A 13,954-nucleotide genomic window follows, 5' to 3' on the forward strand; every position below is an offset into this window, starting at 1 on the left:
ACCAGAGGGGGCACTGTTGCGTTTCTACAACAGATACTAAATTTGACAAACACAAGAAGATCTGATGAAAGGGTATCAAACTTCTGCTGAGTAAATTTCAAGTGAAGTGATCCATATTTTAACTTAAGGGAAAAAAAAAATAAGAAAAAAAAATGTGCATTGTGGTCACACTTCCAATTCCCCAAATAAAGTCAACACTCCACAGTTTTAAGGTGCCTTTTGTCTCTTCAACTTCTAATTAGTCACACATGATCACTAGAGGTGCAACAATACATGTATCTGTATCGAACAATTCAATACACATTATGTATGAAACAATACAGGTTTTAAATTTATTCATCAGCTTGTCTTCTGAAGATGCTCTGTGTTAAAGGATCAGTGGATCTGTGTTCGACTACTCCACATAGGCTGCATTGTTGAGCACAGATCCATTGAGAAACTTGCTGTTTCAGCAACATTTCATTTAAAAACTGAACTTTTTAGGTTAAACAAATGTTCAGAATTAATTTCAATAAATCACAAGTTAAGAAGGGCATTAAAAATTCTCTTTTGTATTGAGAAAATATCAAACCGTGAGGCTAAAGAATTGAACCGAATTGTGAATTTTCTGTATCATTGCAGCCCTAATGGTCACAGCTTTTTTATAGATTAGAACAGGGGTGCCCAAACTTTTTCCTGAAGAGGGCCAAAATAAAAATCTACCTGAGGGCTGCAGCCAAATTCTGTAATATAATAAATGAAATACAAATACTGCTTCAGTAAAGTCCTTTTTTTAAAGCTAGCAGCTAGTGTGTTAACTCGTTTGTTTGAGCCAAGAAGTCGGTGTGCTGTCTTGTGTTTTCTCAATATATATTTCACATACAGTATCTTCTAATCTCTCTTTCACTCTTTCTCATTACATTTCACTTTTTTCTCTCTTTTTCTTCTATTAAAAAAACCCATTGATGATGAAGAAGCTGAGATACTAATATTCTGATATTAAGTTCTGCTTTCTAATGAAGTGGCAAAAAAACTCTGTTTTTAGCCTGCGCACGCTCGGGCAGCAAAGGCTCATGGGATATTTTGTAAATTGATCAAATGTGAGTATTTGTGGTCTGCATGTGTGCTTGAATCTAATTTTAATGTCTCTTGTAGTTACTTTTATTTTATGTTTAATCTTAATATATTATTCAGATAAAGTCAGAACTATGAGTGAAAGTGGCGGGCCAAATCAAATGGCCTGACGGACCAAATTTGGCCCGCGGGCCCCACTTTTGCACCTCCAGATTAGAATCAAATCAAATAAAATAAAACAACTTCTAGTTTTTCAGTCAAACATCAACTGAAAAATGTTCACAGACTAATTATCCCCATTGAAGAACCCTCGATCAGGTGTGAATATTTATATTTTCAGTGATCATACATCATCAAAAGCGACACACGTTGCATAATTTTCATCCGATTCTGTTCAACTACTCACCTGCAAAGAGGCCAACGTTGGACTGGCGGGACTCAAAGGGACATCGAGCCTGTCCCACCACCTCCTCTCCTTCCTGCTCCAGGGTCAACATCTTAGTCAGACAGAAAGCAGCAACAAAAGAATATTTTACGAGGCCATATACAAAGCCATAAGACGAATTCAACAGAAGATTGGGACATAAAAACTAACAACTGTGAAGCTCAGGCTTTTTTTCAGGCTGATGGCTGCTGCCCTGTCGGGAAATATCACTCAGCCTCTGAGACCAAAAGTCTTCAGTGAGTTAAGAAGTGCAGCTGAGTATAAAGAAAGAACACCAAATCAATTGGTGATAATGAAAGGCAACACATGCGCCATAAAGATAACTTTCATTTGATGCATTATATGTGGGTCATTTCCATAAAAGCCGGGCGTGAAGGTCCTGTGGTTCAGGTAGCCGGGACAGTTTATCTCTCAGCCGCAGATATAAGCCGCTATTTTCCAACCTGCTGTTAACAACGTTGTAAACCTCAGACACAAGAAGGCGTGAAAACCCACAGTGTGGGGATGTTTGTGAGGAGTTTTAATGGCCTCTGTAGCAATAAGGTGAGACAAAGACTCACGTACACCACATTAAAAGTCCATTAACACATAACAATGTTTATCTGATAGATGCCTTCATGTAATTACTGCTCTATTGTTATTCAGCCAGTTAAAGAAGATGACTAATTACTCCTTTATGAATAATAAACATACATAAACCCTTATATTTGTGCTGCTAGTTCACTGTAAAAAAAATGCAAGAAAAAAGTGACATGAAACAAAGATTTTAAATTGTTGACGATATTTAATAGAGAGGACTGAATATGTGTTTTGTTGTGCTTAACTTTGTTTTAATTCATATAACTTGGCTTTTTTTTGTACCCATCAGTTTCTTCGAAAACAAATTTGCCTTCCATATATTCTGCTGTAATACCATGAACATGTGGGAAATAATGTATAAAACTAAATCCAACAGAACACTCTTCTTTTTGTCGTATAGCTTGAATTATTCAATGTATTGCCACTTTCTGTGGTGCTAAAAAAAGCTACATTTCCAATTTTCCTGTCCTTTACCCCAGCAAAGCATCAACTGCAAGAAAAAAATAAATAAAATCAACGAAACAGACTAAAAAAAACCCCAGGAGTGTTAATTGATTTTTTTGAAATACCTACAGGGTCATTACCTTCAGCACAAAGTAACAGATGGGTTAAACACTTTAAAGGTTTAGTTTTATCATAAATGCATGCTGACTCCAGGCTTTCTGCTGTCTCCAGACCAGCTGTCCCAGCAGCCTGGCCAGTCAGGCTGCCTGTTCATGGCTGGACATCCGTTTGAGTTTTTTATAGGAGCACACATGCCTTTGATTCAATCCCACACTGTCCTGCACAGATTTTTTTTTTTTTCGGGAGACAGATTCCTTGATATGATTTATTATTTCTTCCCACTTTCCCCAGCTGTCTGAATCGTCATCCTATGTTCTCTTTTCCAGACAAGGGGGGAAAGATGAGGGGCTGCAGGGAGAAAGAATGTTTTGGTAAAACTGTAAATCAGCCACTCTGTTCTAAAGGGAGTCTGTGGCAGGAAGAAGATAACGTCTAAATGTAGGTCGAAACGCAGTTCTTTAAACATTTCACATCAACTGCTCTGCAGGACCTCTGGCACATCTGAGACATGGTTTGATTTTGGAGAACATTCAGGTAATGTCAGCCTGTGGAGATGCTCTGCTTACTTTAAAATCCCCCTGAGAACACCGGGAAACTGTTCAAAACCATAAAAACAGACTTTTAGATCCAAAAAACTCAGTATAAAAAGTGGTACAGTGGGAAAAAAAGATTTTAAAAGTTTGAACATTTAAGACTAATGTCCCCCCATGGCATTTGTAAATGTAAAAATTAAACTTAAATTGGTAATCTTCAGCTCTACTTTGAGTATTTTTCAGACATTCACTCATATTCCACAAGAAACTGGTTGGATTTATTTTGCTGGACTTTTCTTAACATTCTGTTAAACTCTGAACTTTTTTGCTGGAACAATGAACAAAAGTTAATCTATAAACACATGTAGAATCATCCTAAAAATTATGTAATGAATTTTTATTAGCTTCATTTATTTACTTTTTTATCAAATTATTTCTCATTTGTACAGAGTGGCACAGGATTACAAAAAACTATCTCATGGCCACAAGATAATGCATGGCATAATTATTGCAGTCATTTCCATGCAGAGACTGTTGATGGTTAACATGAAAAATTTTGAATTAATTTCATTTTATTTTAATATAGGGATAGAGGACATTATTCAGTTACTTTTGGTTAGACATGAAGTAAGTCTCAGAATTACATGTTGCAGCTATAAGTAGAGGTGGGCGATATATATATATATCACAGACAATGGGCCTCATGCAAGAACATGTTCATATTCTTCTCTTAAATTTCTCTTACTTTTGTTCGTACAAAGGGTTCGTACGAACATGTCACGTCAGATTCAACAAACTCTTCTATCTTCAGGAAAAGTGTGGAAATGAGCTGCGTAAATTCCACCTGTTCGTATCCAGCTGCTCGTGCACGCGAGAGGAGATTAGCATAATTACCACCTGAAATACACCATATAAGGCTGTGTTTCCTGCCTCAGATATCAGGAAGTGTCCATTCATGAAAAATGACAGCGAAAATTAAAAAGAAGAACTTTACGAGTTCAGAGATTGAAGTCCGTCTGTCAGAGATCCAGAAAAGAAAATCTGTCATTTTTAGCAGGTCAGCTGTGGGATAAAAAGAGCTGCTAAAAGTATAAACAACTGTGTTAAATCATTTTCATTTATTCAGAAGCCACACCGTTGCACACCGTAACCCCCCAGCCCCCCACCCCCCGTGCGGTCGCAGGTGGTCTCAGATGCGGGTTTGAAATAAGCGTTTTCAAAATAAGTCCGGCACTTTGGAGAAAATCCACGACTTGCTAGAGGGATTATGTATCCCCTCTGGTCTAGGAATGTCTCGGAGTCCCCCAGGACGAGCTGGAAAGTGTCGCTGGGGAGAGGGAAGTCTGGGTCTCTCCTGCTGGCCCCGCACCTGATCCCGGATAAGCGGCGGAAAACGGACGAAAGGACAATTTATATTGTTTGTCTAAATTATTACATTTAAAATTATAACTCTAATTCAAGCAGAATAGCCTATTGTCAACATAATTATGGAGTGTGATTTATTTTCAACTCAAGATATCTTCAAACTAACGAAATATAAAGTTATTAGGGAGGAAAACCCGTCTGGATAACAGCAGACTGACTGCTGGTAAAATATACGACAGGTCTGGACCACTCGTGAATTTTGTTCATATCTGAAAAAAATCTTAGAATACGAAAACATTGGTGAATGCCACAAATTCTCCTAAATCACTCGTACGCACAACTTAAGAACAAATCTGTGCGTACGAATGGTTCTTGCACGAGGCCCAATATTATCATCCATGTTGCTTTGAAGATATGCAATTTTACATTATCGAGTATTCATACTGTCTCAAAAAGACAAAATACAGTGGTGAAGACAGAGGCATGAGTCTCCATTCGTCGATTATTTGCCATAGAAACCAATCAGAGGACAGGATTCAGTCATGTGACTGTGGTCGGCATCAACTGAGCCAATTAGCGGGCAGGATTCAGTCACGTGATTGGGGTCGGTAGCAACTGAACTAAACAGTGGGCAGAATTCAGTCTTGGAGTCACGGCAGCCAAAACCATGGGGCTTAAAGTTCTTTGTTTTCGTAACTTTGAACATTGCCGTCATCTGTTGCTGTCTTCTTAAAGTCGCCCAGTCTGCTCCAAACGGGATGCTACTTTCAACAAAGTAAACAAACCCCAGAGCACCTTTGTCCAAAGAGAACAGCGCGGTTTAACAGCAGCAGCAGTCCTGAGTGAGTAAACCTCTCCTCTCCTCCCTCACTTCACTACTGGAACTTTGGTCTCTAAAACCAAACTTTTTTTAAAATATTTGTGCTCAGAGCGCCATTAACCAACAGATATGTCCAACTTTGCACGTGTGACCAAGCTCCTTGTGCAAAGGCTGCACGTGACGTGCAACATTCAGTTTGTTTGTCATGCTTTTGCTCTCCTATTCTGCAACATTTCACAAGTTATAAAGTATTCTGCCACATGGAGAATACTACAATAACGTAAGCACCAAGTATATACACCTCCATCGCTGGCAAGTATGCACGCACTCCATGCACGAGTAGCTACCCAAAGTGCAAACCGAGCCCAAACCGAGCTGAGACTGCTCCCGCGGGAATGCGTGCATGCTGTCAGACTGTTCACTGATGAACATTAACGTGTACATAAACAACTTTAAAAAGTTCTGTGATTTATTTATCATAACTCCGGTTTTACTTGGTCTATCAACATAATTTAAAAACTGATATGTAGCCTGAAGTTTGTACTTTGACACAATTTGGAACAGATTTTTACAGAGCAAATCTTTCCCACTAGAGTGATTTAAATTTATTATGTGACAAGGACATGCAGGCGTCCAGGGAATTAATAGTCTTATTAATGGTTAATGGCTAAATACCGCAATTAATCGTGTTTTTTTTTTTTTTTTGATAATGTTGCTCAAACCTTAAGTGGAGTACCTTTGAAGAGTTAAAAAAAAAAAAAAAAACAACATAATATAATCTGACTCCAACAATATCTGTACAAGGCAAGGCTGTTCTAAATGATCTCATAACCACATATTATCTTATTTATCTTTCATTTTGTGGCCACGAGACAAAAGTTTTTTTATCCAATGTCAAAGGATGAGATGAGATGTTTCTGTATAAGTAAAATACTGATCTATATCTGGGATATTTCAATCTTTAGAACCTCCAGAGTGCAACAATTCTACTGATGTTTCTTTCCGTGAAACTAATTGTTATCGTCTTGCAGGGCATTACTTTACTGACTCAGGTTCCCCCCATCCCTTTAATATGGACCACTTGTTTGGCTCACAGGTGAATCCACAGTTGGGGGAGGGCAGATATCCTGTAGCCCTTTAGATTACACACTCCACCGGTGCTGTTAGATTTACAGTCTGTCCTGTAGAACAAGTACTCCCTCCTCCACTAATACCCTGCTATGAATCAGTCCAAACTTGTGATGTCACCTCTGAGCCTCCCCTGTAACGTCATCTTGAACTGTATTCAGAAAAACTCAAACGGTATGAATTTGAACAAAGACGGATGTGTTCTTTGTAAAAATGATGATGCAAATCCACACTACAGCGTTTCAGGCCTTGTCCACACAGGAACTCTATTTTAAAATTGTTTTTGTTTGTATCAAAGATAGCAAATACAAGAGAAACAACCGGATGCTTTTAATGGGCTGATGACAAAGTGGATCTTCCATGTCATGTTGCTTTAAACAACTAATAACTGGGAGTTGTGTTGGTCCAAATACAGATAAATGGATATATTTCAGGCACAGTACCCACAGAGAGATGACTGGAGGGAAACATTTTTCTCACAATGTTCAAAACATTTCAGGCTAAATTATTAAAACGCAAGTTGTTTTTAACTGTTCAGATTTTATGGCTTTAAATGAATACTCTAAGTCTATTGTATCTGTTTCTGTACATTTGCTTTAATAACAGTTAAGGATAGAGATAAAAAAAATATATATATATGTGGCTTTGGGGTTTTGCTCTGCTCTGTTCAAAACATCGTTCCAGTTCATCCTGTCTGTTCAGTGAAGTAATGCAGTATTTGTAAAAAGGTTTAGGTGTAGAGTAACTGGTGTCTGCTACAGAAAAGCAAGCATGTAATCTGCCATGATGAAGTCGTCTGTCATGTTTGGGGGTTGTGTGTTAGGCAGCATGTGGAACTACGAAATCATTTTCAAAAGGTTGCATTTTGAGGAATGTGTGCCAGACAAGGCTCTGATCTAACCAAAAGTTATGTGATTTAATATTAGAATAACACATTTTAAATGAAGATGAAGCACAAATAAGACTCTGCCTCTGGTATAAATTTTTTTCTCGATTCATATTTTACCTCCCACTTTCTTCTCTTTTCACTTACACCTACAGTTTTAGTGGCATAATAGAAAGCTCCCACCAGTATAATCTGTGTTCAGATTATGTCTTGGTGTTTGTTCTACCAACATGTTAATATCTAACCAACCGTTTCATTTATTCTTAACATCTGATGACTCATACGTCACATTTAACTCAACAAAATAATGTCAGGACATGCAACGTGCAAACCCCTCCTGTTAAGAAGTGCTGCATTCAGCACCTGTGTCAGGCCTGCTCTTTGTCTCAGATCATGTATCAAATCAGTTGTTTACATGTGCGTACCTGCAGTTTGAGCTCACAGCTGTTTGTTGGATCATCACTGAAAGCACAAACTGAAGTGCTGACTGCCAGACTTCTTTTATAGCTGACAAACGCAGCGCAGACCGCAGTATGACCTCGCTGCATGGCAGCTTTTTGTGGGTGTTTTCACAGAAAATGTCAGTTAACATCATTCCTTCTGTTGTTATTTGGGTCTAGCAGAATATCTGAAAGTTTCAGCATATTGGTAGAATGTTCAAATGGCACAATTTTATTATATAAAACACTTTTGAAATGGGAACACTTTGCACAACTCCAACTTTCCACAATCTTATTTCTGATGTAATGTGCTTCTATGGTTTATTAAAGCGAATGCTTTTTTCCAAAGTTATTGAAATCTAGGAAGAAATATGCAGATAAAACTGGGTTCATGCAGTATTTTACCATTTTCCTTACTGTTTACTGTCTCTTGAGGAAATAACGGCCCTCAGCTTGAGGATGAAGTTAAAGTGTGTCTCTGGACAGCGTAGCTTCATTAAGTTATTGTTGCTCGAGAAAGGAAATATGGAATTTATTAAAAATATGATGATGTGACGATTTTTAGCAGCAGGTCAATATGTTTCTTCTCTATGAAGGTAACTCAAATGCTAAACTGCTCAGCAAAATATTAGTTCCACTATTAGTGGATGAGTAGAACTATGCACATCATTTGGAACGTGGGGGTATAATAACATCATCACCCAACACCAAATATGATAACGTTTCTGTGAACATGAACGTAAAAAGACACTGTGCTAGTTTACCAGTATGATTCATATTCTGGCTTTAACTCTGTCCCTTTTAATCATGAGACATTCTTATTTCAACACTCCGGCATAAAAGGTGACGGGCGATATTCAAGGAATGCCAGACTTTTAATTCACAATTTTATGTTCACACAAGGACAAAGCAGCACTAATATGATATCGAAGCATCATTTCCTTCTAAAACTCAAAATAACAGGGTGCAGCTGAGAAAGCGTGCCCAGACATTCCAACATAGACAGTTTCTCATTACAGTTCTGATACCTGTAATTGGGGGCAGGAGTCAGCGCACGGCGGTGCAGTAACCTACCTTATAGTTACGGCAGGTGGGATTGAAGGCGTTGGTGCCGCAGGCAAACAGAGTCTCGTCGTTGCGCGGCACCAGCACTTTAATGTAGTTGTAGCATTCATCCTGCGAGGAGGGAAACGGCTCCGTGTTAAGGGAGCAGGACCACGCTGGTTCCCTCACGCCCACAACACAGTCACTGCAGGACTTTCACAAGCTTACTTTTTACTTTAATTCCCACATTCAGACACACACGCAGAGCAGTTTTGCTTATAACAAAACATCACGGCACAGGAAATGAAGGCACAGACAGAAGTAGAGTGCAGATGAAATAAAACCAGAGCGCAAACAGAGATGAAGATATCTGCGTCTGGTTAATGATACTCACGCTGTTCTTCCCTCTCACGGTGCACTTCTCCACATCCTTCGTTTTCCACGTCAGTTTCTGAAAAAAAAAAAAACGACAGAGACAGCCAGCTGTCAACTCCAACACGCCACAGTTTTCCCATCATCTCAGCTTCTGTTGCTCTCTTGTTCAAGTGTTATTATGAGACGGCTGTGATGAAAATCTCATTAATTTCAGTAAAAACTGTTGTGGAGGAAAACAAACAGAGAAATATTAGAGACCCCCGCGGCGCCCGAGCGCCTCAACAGTGGGCAGCCAAACACTCCTCAGAGATAAAAATCACTCTAGAAGATAAGCTGTGAGGCTGCACACACGAGGGAAACAAAGGAGCACAAAAAGACGCTTGGATCACTTCACTGACTATATAAAGAGGAGTCAATTAGCCCCGATTAACCTACTGGCAAAACGTTGTGCCCTCACTGTGCCGACAGGACAAAAACACGCTCTTTTTGTACCCCAGCTATATGCCCGGTGGGAGAGTATGAAAAAAACATCCATCATTTTGTTAACAAGCACGTCCAGCTGAAGGATTAAACAGCTCCTGTTCAGTGTCGACCAACTTACAGGCAAAGTTTTCCCACACATTTTTTATTCTGCTGAGAATACCTGCAGTAATGTGTGTGTCTGTTTCAGTTTGTTTCCAGTTTTTATTCAACATCTTAAAAGAATTTAAGCCTAGACAGAAATTTGACGTCTCACTCAGGGGACACGATACCCTGGACTGGTGTCCAAGGATTAGCAGGCATGTCTAACCTTGTTGAAGACATCATTTTATTTATTTTTGACTCGACTTTCTTCTGTTCAGCCAACATTTTTAGGTATATTTTCACTTTTTACTTTACATGGTTCCTAGAGCTTAAGGCAAAATTTTAAGACCAACCTCACATAAATTTATACAAATTTATTTTGTTCTGGAAATGATCTAAAAAACCTTGTGGAACAAATGGCTGGTGAGATGTCTAAAATTAATGAATGGCTAAAATACAATAAATTATCAATAAATTGRAATAAAACTAAATTCATGATTTTTAGTAACAAAAAAATAGATTGCTCTATTACAATGTCCATAGATGATAATATAGTGGAACGAGTCTATGAAGTTAAATTTTTAGGGGTTGTCTTGGATCATAAACTTAACTGGAAATCTCATAAAATATATAAAACAAAAACTATGTAAAAGTATTGGACTCTTAAATAAAGTAAAAAACATTTTAGAACAACCAACACTCCATACATTATATCACTCACTTGTTGTTCCGTATATGACCTATTGTGTAGAGGTATGGGGCAACACATATAAAACCAACACTAAACCTTTGTTTCTGTTACAGAAGAAAGTTATGAGAATTCTGTCTAAAGTGAATGTTAGGGAACACACACAAAATTTTTTTTTTATTCAATCAAACATTTTGTAACTACGGGATTTAGTTAATTTAAAAATTTTATTAGTTATGTTTAAAGCAAGAAAGACATTATTGCCAATTAATTTATAAAAGTTTTTTGTTTTAAGTTCAAATGACAGAACTAACCGAAGAAAATATGATTTTAAAAGTAAAACTGTGCGTACTACTTTAAAGCAAATGTGTATTTCAGTTTATGGGGTAAAATTATGGAATAATTTGGATGACGATTTGAAAAAATGTTCTACTTTAAATCAGTTTAAAATACTTTATAAGAAAAAAATTATTAAGTCTTATACACTTTTGAGTTAATGAAGAGAACAATATATTGTTTGCAGATTCTATTTATGATTTATTGTATGTGGCCATGAAAAATAATTGTAATTATTGAGAAAGGAGCAGGTTTATACAAGGTTTTCTTTTTCCTGCTCCCTTTTCACTCATGTATAGTATGTGTCAAACGAAAATGTGTTTGTATGCTATGAGAAAAATTGTTGAATTGAGTGAATAAACTTATTGATTGATTGATTGATTGATTGATTGACATAAATGGGGGGGGGGGGACAATTAGCAACAATTTTACCCAAGTGTTTATTTAAATATAAAACAATTAGCTACGAGAGAGATTTTGAAAGTTATTTTAAAAAATAAATAAATGTTACTTTACTTTACCAAATATTTGAATACAATCATTTTACTTAAGTGTTAAAATTTTTAAGACCTCAAAAAGATTGATTTAAGTTTTTTAAAGATTAATTAAGGCCTTATTTTTGGATGGATGAATTTAATGCCTTTTAAGACTCTAAGGAACTGTGGGAACCCTGCTTTAGTTAAATCCAAATGTGCTTTCTTGCGTGAAATGTTAAAAACATTACAAATATATATCAGTTAATTATTCAGCAAGTTTTATGCATATTCACATTTATAATTACTTGTGTGTGTACAGGTGTTCAATTAAACTGTGCTCTCTGTGTAAATATTCCATTTTTAAACTTTTTAATAACATTCTCTCAACTCTACTAATAAGTTAAAGATCAGCACAGTACACATAGAAGAAAAAAAACTGATACAGATGCCTACATTTATTAAAGTGAAATAACCACATTCTGACTCTTTGCTGGAACTGGCGTTTCATTTCTCTTGGATCGTAACTCCCTAAAACACAATTCATTCCACAGCACCTCTTGTTCTGTTTTTCTCAGGAATGGTTTTCAATTTTGCTTAATAGCTTTCAGCCAGGCAGTCAAGAGCAGAACCAAACAAGAGCCGCCCCACACAAGGCTGAATAATAAATCCTGAATCAAGATTTGGTTTCAGATTGATAGAAAAAAAAATGGTAATAAAGCTCCTGTCTTCACAAAACCAGGAATCCTGGGAGCACGGCGCTTTGAAGCAGGAGGTGTTTGACTTTTGGTTTATCATCAAATTTAGCATAAAAACATTACTCAGGTAACCATTAGGTGTAATTTTGCAGTTTTTATTTTCTTTATTGGACACCTCTGGCACAACTTTGTGTCGATGGGAGAATTCAGTGGGAATCAGCGTTATCGTCCTCGCCTTGACTACGCACGATTTGGTTTACTAATAATAACTTACGGACACACAAGCCGGGTGAGGGGGGGTACGTGAACGGACGCCCAGTGTGAGGAATGGAAAGGCAGTTTAAAATGAGTTTGCATGAAAGAATGGATCTGAGACGTGGAGGACACACCATTTTCTGGCAATATAAGTCAGTCACACACTAATGAACCTGCTCAGATGGATAGCAGGAAAAGCAGAGTGAGAAGCAGAATATAGGAGTGGGGTCTTTATAATTTTCCACTCAGTTGCTGCTGTCTTACTGGAGGCAGTTTGAGTGGATGGATACAAAAAAAAATCGGCTCATGTTCAAACATTCATTATTTAGGTTTTCATCTAACAGTTGAACAGTGCGGTGCTCAGAGGTTCTCATTTCGTTGTGCCACAGTCTGCTCTACACAAAAACCAGCAGCTTAGATCTCCTCAGCGTAGTTCGGTGGCCTTATCAGAACAAACATCCTCGTTTGGGGCTAATCTAAATACAAGCAAACCAAAGTCCTGACCTCTGAGGGCTTTTATTTAAGTGCAATCATGTTTGACAAATTAGATTCAGATACGAGAGAGCACCGCACTTCAAAAGCAACAAGAGCAGTGCTCCTCTTGTGGAAATATCTGAAGAGAGACTGTTTAATAGTTGATTTTTTTTAAAAAGAAAACAAAAGGTAGGGAAAAATGATCAGAAATAAAAAAAATATTGTTTTGAGTAAAAAAAATGCTCCAAGAAAAAAAATTATAATGAAATGCCAAATAAAGAGCAGATTTTTGTACATTTGACATACCGCACTATCTTGCCTGACATTTCTGTTAAAGATTTATTGCATATTTAATAGCTACAGAAACATAAAATACTGTACACTGCAACAGCTAAAAATAATCCCGCTCAGCTGGTAAAGCAGGTTTGAATTGTTTCTGTACATCACATGCTCAAACACTTCCTATATGTTAACGTTTGAGTGAAAATCCATCACAAAAGGTGAGTTTTTTATGGATATAATCATCAGATCCTTACAGAACAATGCAAACAGTTTAACATCTGTGAGTACTGAAAGGCAACAATGTTTCAATCACAAGAGACAGACTTTCCTACCTGCTGGGGGATTATCTGATCAGATGACGTGGCCAGATTGACTGCGAACACATGGTCCCTACAAAACACAAAGTAAAGATATTAACAGGGTCTTTTTCACAAGCTTTTATTCAGTTTTGATGTTTTTTTATGCAAACATCCGCAACATTTTGATCTAACTACTCCACCCACATCGAAGGAGAAAACAAAAGCTTTGATTTCTCTCATTGAGATTGATCCCAGCTGTTCAACAATAAAGTCTGAAAGGTGAACTAACAGGCAAACTCAGCCTTTTTTGGCTTTAAGTCCCCACAAAAGTTTTCCGAGCACTGACAAAACTCCTATGAATCACTTTGTGAAGTGAGGCATGCACTCTGCTGTATGCAGCTGTGGAGAAAATAAAGCTAATTTCAAAAATATTAACGCTCCCCATACCTATTGGATGGATTTCTTGGCAGTAATAGTGCTGCAGTTTGATATGGAGCCAAAAAAACTGCAGCAGAATTTATTTTGCACAAGAAACAAAAAGGCAGAGGTGGAGAAATGCTGTGCTTTTTATAGAATTACCCAACAATTCTTTTTTTTTTCCTTTGGATGGCCTCCCTTCTCCCCTTATAGCCATCCCCTCCACACCATTATGT

General features: G+C 37.5%; 1 protein-coding gene across 1 annotated transcript in view; it reads right to left on the minus strand.

Annotated features, from left to right (window-relative positions):
- Positions 1 to 13,954, minus strand: part of sema6cb (semaphorin 6Cb) — a gene marked incomplete at its 5' end in the record, with an annotated part of 160,740 nt that overhangs the window by 45,061 nt on the left and 101,725 nt on the right. Inside the window, 4 exon segments of the mRNA XM_014021390.1 lie at positions 1,460 to 1,550; positions 8,888 to 8,989; positions 9,252 to 9,308; positions 13,335 to 13,392. Of these exon segments, the coding sequence (XP_013876844.1) occupies positions 1,460 to 1,550; positions 8,888 to 8,989; positions 9,252 to 9,308; positions 13,335 to 13,392 (308 nt within the window).

The sequence above is a fragment of the Austrofundulus limnaeus genome, unplaced genomic scaffold (assembly GCF_001266775.1).
Source record: "Austrofundulus limnaeus strain Quisiro unplaced genomic scaffold, Austrofundulus_limnaeus-1.0 Scaffold290, whole genome shotgun sequence".
Lineage (NCBI taxonomy): Eukaryota > Metazoa > Chordata > Actinopteri > Cyprinodontiformes > Rivulidae > Austrofundulus > Austrofundulus limnaeus.